Here is a 7,500-nt window from a genome sequence, read left to right on the forward strand (position 1 = left end):
ATGTTGTTTATGTATGTATGTGGTGTTTTTAATACGCTTTAAGACAAACCATGTGTAAGTTCATAAGTCGACAGCATTGCTGAGTATTTCCTCCTTAAAACTGCAGTGAACCAAAGACAGTCTCAAACACACGCTTTGAAATCGCTGGTGTTTCTGACGTCACAAACTACCTTGTAACCAATCAGATCAACGTGTGATCGTCAACCAGTGGATCTCTGAGCTGAGTGAGTGAGTGGAGGCGGGGCTCATTTGCATATTCATAGAACCGCGCATACTAAATGAGGCGAGGGTGTCGAGTTACATTCAAAATATTTTAAGGCATGAAGACATTTTGTTCAGGAAAAAATGATTAAATGCGTCATTTTGGTGATCAAAGATGAGTTTTAACCCTCTGGTGCTCTTCTGTCATTTTTTAACGAAAAATTTTGCGTTTTTATTTTGCGTTTTCATTGGAATGTTATGAAACTTGGTAAAGGTTTTGGCACTTGCTGTGTGAACACGAAAAAAAATCATGGACATGATTCTAACAGGTTAAATGGACCGAAAAAAATAGCCACACTTGTGCTCCTCGCGGTCAAAAATAAGCAGGAGACGAATGTCCTCTAGTGGAAGCGTTTGGTACTGCAGCCGAACACACTCTCACTGAAATCTCATTTTTTGAGATATCAACTTCAAATTTGGAACAAAACTGGTTTAGATTTATGACTTTGATTTTCTTGCAGTTTTAGATTAAAACGTGATTTTGAAAAAATGTATTTCATATAAAATTTAAAATAGTATTTTTCATAACAATAAATGTAAAATTCTTTTTTCAAGTTCACTTTTTTCAAAAACTTTTTTCACTTGAGCAATAATCTGCCAAGTGTCGTCTTTAAAAAGAAATCAAACTTAAGTCTGTTTTAAGATTTACAACAGTTTAAGTTAGGGTTTCAGCAGTATTCTCGAATAACCATGCTTCCCCCCCTCATGTCCCCCGAGACGAGAGATTTCTGTATTGTGCATCTGGAAAAAAAACCTCTGATGACACAAAAATCGTCATTAATCGTCATCAGAGGCTCTTGAGTCCAGAGGCGAGAGACTACAGCCAGTAGGAGGAGCTCGTTCCACATGTCTTCAACCCGCCCATAGGGGGAGCTCACGATACAACAGCGTCTTTACAGTTTCGAGTCACTAGTAGCCTATCATTTCTCCCGATACTGCCCTCTGTGGCTTGGGAGTGGCCTCGTAGGGCAGCGAAGCAAGTGCATTCTGGGAGTTGTTGTCTTTCATCCACATGAGCCAAAAATACATTATCTGGCTTTTCTCAGTCTAGAATGCACCAACTTCTAAAATAATTCACATTTCTACTACATAAATGACCCAATTTAAATACACATCCATCTTTCCAGCGGTGAAATATCCCTTTGAGGGATAAAATTATTGACTAGAGAGTTTCATATCTGCTCTAAAAGAGTTTGAGTCCATCCATCCACCCAAACCAATGGTTTTATGAGCCGAATAACACACGATAAAGCTCAGCTATGATCTATTTTTTGGGTGATAATCATACACTGTTCGCTCGTTGGACAAAAATGACAACAAAAATGAAGCATCACTGAACTTACTGAAGCTGGACTGTGATGTTATTTTCTTCTAAACACAAACTTTGTTGCATTATTCTCCTGTAATCTCTGTAAAGCTGTTTTGAAACACTCAGTACTGTAAAAAGCGCTGTATAAATATAGGTGTCTCGACCTGAATCTATTCTCCTCATCCCAGATCAAGTGAGCATGATGTCACTCAGTGTGTCTGGTGGCTGATGGGAACGTCACATGACCCTGATGATGATGATGCTGATGCTGTCTTCTCTGCACAGGAGGCCATTTTGTTCCAGATCTGTGTCTGTGTGCAGGAGACAGCCTGACCAATGACAGATCAGAGTGCCTGAACACACACACACACACACACACACACACACACACACACACACACACACACACACACACACACTCCTCCTCCTCTTTGTCTGTCTCTGCTTGTGCAACTGCTGGTTTGGGCTGTTGCCGTCTTCGCTGCGCTCTGCTTTAAGTGATTTTCCTCTAATCAAGAAGAGCATGTGACTCTCCGCATGAGCACACACACACACCGACCGACAGCGAGAGGATGTTAGTGTGTGTGATCCAGAGGCTCACAGGTTCACATCGCAGACTCTTTGGCCAAAATCACACTGAGTCGAACATTTTCAACCACTTTCATAAATGGAAATAAATCAGTATATATTATACAGTATATATATATATATATATATATAATTTATTTTATGCCAATTATAAATTATTACATAACTTATAGTAATTATACAGTATATAGTAATTTATAGCCATTCATTAATATATTAATGTATAAGATGTGCTATAGTATATAATATTACAGTATTACACAGAAAGGTGCAAAAATATATTTAAAACATTTATTGGTGTACATTCAAGTAGGCGTGAAATAGAAATAGCTTTTTTCACTATTGTGACGCATACGTCATCAGAGATGTCGGGAGTTCATATTTATCATTAAATAAATATATATATATATAAAAAAGAATTTTCTATTTTGATTTCACGGTGACAGTAGAGTAAATGTTCATGGTAATGATGTTCTGATATGATCAGACACGGGGATCAGATTTAGAGCATCACCAACATCTGATCTGATCTGATACACACCAAAAAGGTCACGTTACAAACTGATTAGAGGAGAAGATCAAACCTGAGCGTGACTGAAGCGTTACGAGTGTGTTGAAGGATAATTTGTCAAAGCTGGTTGTTTTATGTTGCAGGTATATGAGCGCACACACATAACATGAGGTCAGTCATAACACACACACACACACACACACACACACACACACTCTCTCTCACTAACACACTTATACACTCACACACACTCACAAACACTCACTCACACACACACTATCTCACACACACACTCACTCACACACGCACTCACTCACACACGCACACACACACACACGCACTCACACACACACGCACTCACACACACACACACACACACACACACGCACTCACACACACAGATGGACAGAGACCACACAGGAGGGAGAGTGTGTGTGAGGAATGTAAACACACGTTTCACTGAGATCATCTCACAGACGCACAGGTTTAGAGCTGCATCTGATCGGCTGGTTCACGAGGAGCGACACTGAAACACGGTTTGCATGGGTTTTCTGTCCGACCACAATCCCCACAGCAGAGTCTGCACTACTGAACCACACAACACACACTCAACAGCCCATGAGGTTACAAACCACAAATCAGTCTGAATCCTCACGCAAATCAATAAATCCATACACACACACACAGCTCAGGTTTCTCAGAGACTCCCGCTTGACTGACAGATGCTGAACACGTCTGGATTTACAGCCAGAGAATATGATTCATTAAGGGCTGATTCTGATGTCCATAACGCTTCAGACGTGATTCTGCAGGAACAAACACTCCAGAAGAAGAGAGAGAGAGTCTGGAGTCTCGGTAGAAGAGCCTCAGATAAACCAGTCAGATCAAACTCATCTTCTGTGCTGTGATGTGCTTGTGTTTCTACATTACATTTTACATTTATGCAAGATGAGTGTGTGTGTTTGTGTGTGAGAGTGTGTGTGTGTGTATAAGTGTGTTAGTGAGAGAGTGTGAATGTTTGAGTGTGTGAGTGTGTGAGAGTGTGAGTTTTTGAGTGTGTGTCTGTGAGTGAGTGAGTGTTTGTGAGTGTTTGTGAGTGAGTGAGTGAGTGTGTGTCTGTGAGTGAGTGTTTGAGTGAGTGTTTGTGAGTGTTTGAGTGAGTGTGTGAGTGAGTGTGAGAGAGTGTGAGTGTGTGTGTGTCTGTGAGTGAGTGTGTGAGTGTTTGTGAGTGAGTGTTTGAGTGAGTGTGTGAGTGAGTGTGAGAGAGTGTGAGTGTGTGTGTGTCTGTGAGTGAGTGAGTGTGTGAGTGTTTGTGAGTGAGTGTTTGTGAGTGTGTGAGTGTGTGAGTGAGTGAGTGTGTGAGTGAGTGTTTGTGAGTGTGTGAGTGAGTGTGAGTGAATGTTTGAGTGAGTGTGTATGAGTGTGTATGAGTGTTTGTGAGTGTGTGTGTGTGTGTGTGTGTGTGTGTGTGTGTGTGTGTCTGTGAGTGAGTGTTTGTGAGTGTGTGAGTGTAAGTGTGTGAGTGAGTGTTTGTGAGTGTGTGAGTGAGTTTGAGTGAGTGTTTGAGTGAGTTTGAGTGAGTGTTTGAGTGAGTGTGTGAGTGAGTGTGAGTGTGTGTGTGTGTGTGTGTGTGAGTGAGTGAGTGAGTGAGAGTGTTTGTGAGTTTTTGAGTGAGTGTGTGTGTGTGTGTGTGTGTGTGTGTGTGTGTGTGTCTGTGAGTGAGTGTTTGTGAGTGTGTGAGTGAGTGTTTGTGAGTGTGTGAGTGAGTTTGAGTGAGTGTTTGAGTGAGTGTGTGAGTGAGTGTGAGTGTGTGTGTGTGTGTGTGTGTGGTGTGTGTGTGTGTGTGTGTGTGTGTGTGTGTGTGAGTGAGTGAGTGAGAGAGAGTGTTTGTGAGTTTTTGAGTGAGTGTGTGAGTGAGTGAGAGTGAGTGTGTGAGTGAGTGAGTGAGTGGTGTGAGTGGTGTGTTGAGTGTGTGTGAGTGTGTTTGTGAGTGTGTGTGTGTGTGTGTGTGTCTGTGAGTGTTGAGGGTAAGTGTGTGAGTGTGTGAGTGAGGTTTGAGTGAGTGTGTAGTGGGTGTGGTGGTGTGTGTGGTGTGTGTGTGTGTGTGTGTGTGCTTGTGTAGTGTGTGTGAGTGTGAGTGGTGTGAGTGTGTGTGTGTGTGTGAGTGTGTGTTGTGTGTGTGTGTGTGTGAGTGTGTGAGTTGGTGAGTGTGTGTGTGAGTGTGTGTGAGTAGAGTGTATGTGAGTGTGAGTGTGTGTGTGTGTGTGTGTGTGTGTGGTGTGAGTGAGTGAGTGAGTGAGTGAGTGAGTGAGTGAGTGAGTGAGTGAGTGAGTGAGTGGTGAGTGAGTGTGAGAGAGTGTGTGTGTGAGTTTTGAGTGAGTGGTGTTTGTGAGTGAGTGAGTGTTTGTAAGTGAGTGAGTGTGAGTGAGTGTTTGTGAGTGTGAGAGAGTGTTTGTGAGTGTTTGTGTGTGAGTGTGAGTGAGTGTTTGTGAGTGAGTGTGAGAGAGTGTTTGTGAGTGTTTGAGTGAGTGTGTGTGTGTTTGAGTGTGTCTTGAGTGAGTGTGTGTGGTGAGTGTGTGAGTGAGTGTGTGTGAGTGCGGTGTGAGTGTTGTGAGTGAGTGTAGGTGAGTGTGTGTGTGAGTGTCGGTGAGTGTGTGTGGTGTGTGGTGTGTGTGTGTCGTGTGGTGAGTGTGTAGTGTGAGTGTGTGTTGTGTGTGTGTGTGTGAGTGTTGGAGTGTGTGAGTGTGTGTGGTGTGTGTGTGTGTGTGTGTGTGTGTGTGTGTGTGTGTGTGTGTGTATGAGTGTTTGTGAGTGTGTGTGTCTGTGAGTGAGAGTGAGTGTTGTGAGTGTTTGTGAGTGTGTGTCTGTGAGTGAGTGAGTGTGTATGAGTGTTTGTGAGTGTGTGTCTGTGAGTGTGTGTCTGTGAGTGAGTGAGTGAGTGTGTATGAGTGTTTGTGAGTGTGTGTCTGTGAGTGAGTGTTTGTGAGTGTGTGTCTGTGAGTGAGTGTGTGTGAGTGAGTGTGAGTATAAGTGAGTGTGTGAGAGTGTGTGTGTGTGTGAGTAAATTACATTCTACAGATGCTTTAATCCATAAACGGAACTACAGCAATTCATCAAAGCTCTTAATGAGTGAAAAAGGTTAAAATGCCCGGATCTGAGTTTGAGTTTAAATCTTCTCATTTAAACTCCTCATAATTCCTCAACATAATGTTCTCTCTGATCAACATTTGTATTCAGATACTGTAAAACATCATTCACAGTCCCTGGATGAGGAGAATCATCAGAGTATTTCACATGAGGAGAGATGATCCGCTCAGATGATCCGACACACTGAAGTAAATAAGTTGACTCATAAACACAGAAGACATGAGAGACCGGAGGACCGTTTGGCCCCCTGAGGGCCTCCGTCCACATGAAGCACGTCGTCGTGGATCAGATGGAAATATATCATCACTCAGAAACAGCGAAACTTTCCTAGAAAACGAAGCCGAGAGTCTCCGTCCACTTGTTGATCTATACGTGAAGGTCTGATCACAGTAAGAACGAGAACTATATCAGCGTCACTCCTGTTTATCATCAGCGCTTTTCACAACACACATCATCTCAGCAGCTTTACAGAGAGAGCATGAGTCCACATTATAGTTTACAGTGATCTGTTATCAGAGGAAGTTATGTATTTCAGAAATGTACATATACAAAATCACAGTTAGATACAATTGTATTAATTTAAACAATGTATTCTTTAAGGCAGAAAACACTGAGCTCACTGAAGTAATGATCGTTAACAAACATTTAGAAAAATGTGTTGATTCAGAGTGTGTGTAATCTGAAGTCCTCACAGGGCTTTAAAGCAGGATGGATTCTGATTGGCTGTCGATGTTTTTATAGTGTAAAATCATGAGTCGTTATCGTTATAGTCGTGAAGTGGAACTATAACTTCATCGTTAAGTTATCGTCGGTGTGAACGGACCTTTAGACGTGACGTCTCTCAATCACAATTAACCACATCGCCTCTGCACAAACACTAATGACATCAGGCTAACTCTTCTGTGAGCACATCTGTGTTTGATGTTAAGTGTGTGTGTGTGTGTGTGTGTGTGTTGTGTGTGTGTGTGTGTGTGTGTGGTGTGTGTGTGTGTGTGTGTGAGAGTCACACACACGGCAGGGGTCGGCTTTAAACACACCCTGACCTTTACCCTGTAATCAAGACACTTCACAAACTCCTCATATAAAGCCATATCTGATCAGCCATTTAAACACATTTAAACACACAAAATCTTCATTTCCCAACTCAGAAATGTAGGCCCTGACACGACCGGGAAAACGATCGGGAAAACCTCGGGAACGTCACTGATGCAGACCAGCTGTTCCAGCGCACCACCAGAACCCTCCATTTTCCCCATCATCTGCACTTCAAACGCTAGACAAGTCAAACGTCAGACCGCGGGCAGCCATGTTTACGTGCACATCTGAACCTCTCCGTGTGCCTGACCGACACACACACACACACACACACACACTCACCGGGACACGCACAGCCTCCCACCGACATCTTCTCACATGCCGGAGCCGAACGCTGGAATGGTGGCGTTGAGATTCTCCTGCGCTGTTGCTCCAGACCACCGAGACTCTGCTCACATGGGCGTCTGTTTCACACACACACACACACACACACACACACACACACACTGAGAGCGAGAGAGGGAGGAGAGAGTGGAAAGAGAGAGAGAGAGGGAAAGGTTAAAAAAAGAACAAGCACAAAGGAATGAGAGCAGAGAGACGGAGACGCGGGGAGTTGCAGTTCACTCGCTCTCATTAGTGTGCAAAGAGA

At 43.1% G+C, this 7,500-nt stretch overlaps 1 protein-coding gene across 4 annotated transcripts in view; it reads right to left on the reverse strand.

The window, feature by feature from the left end:
* ldb1b (LIM-domain binding 1b) overlaps positions 1-7,472 on the reverse strand; it is a 40,200-nt gene extending 32,728 nt beyond the window's left edge. The window contains exon 1 of one of the 4 annotated variants that reach the window (XM_082155922.1): positions 7,194-7,472. In XM_082155922.1, the coding sequence (XP_082012048.1) occupies positions 7,194-7,221 (28 nt within the window). In that variant the 5' untranslated portion in view covers positions 7,222-7,472. Of the gene's footprint in view, positions 1-1,734; positions 1,867-7,193 lie in introns of those variants that run through there. The other 3 variants (XM_082155920.1, XM_082155923.1, XM_082155921.1) reach the window with 3 other exon arrangements.
* Between the last annotated feature and the right edge of the window lie 28 nt (positions 7,473-7,500).

This window comes from Leuciscus leuciscus (assembly GCF_965113295.1).
Source record: "Leuciscus leuciscus genome assembly, chromosome: 23".
NCBI lineage: Eukaryota > Metazoa > Chordata > Actinopteri > Cypriniformes > Leuciscidae > Leuciscus > Leuciscus leuciscus.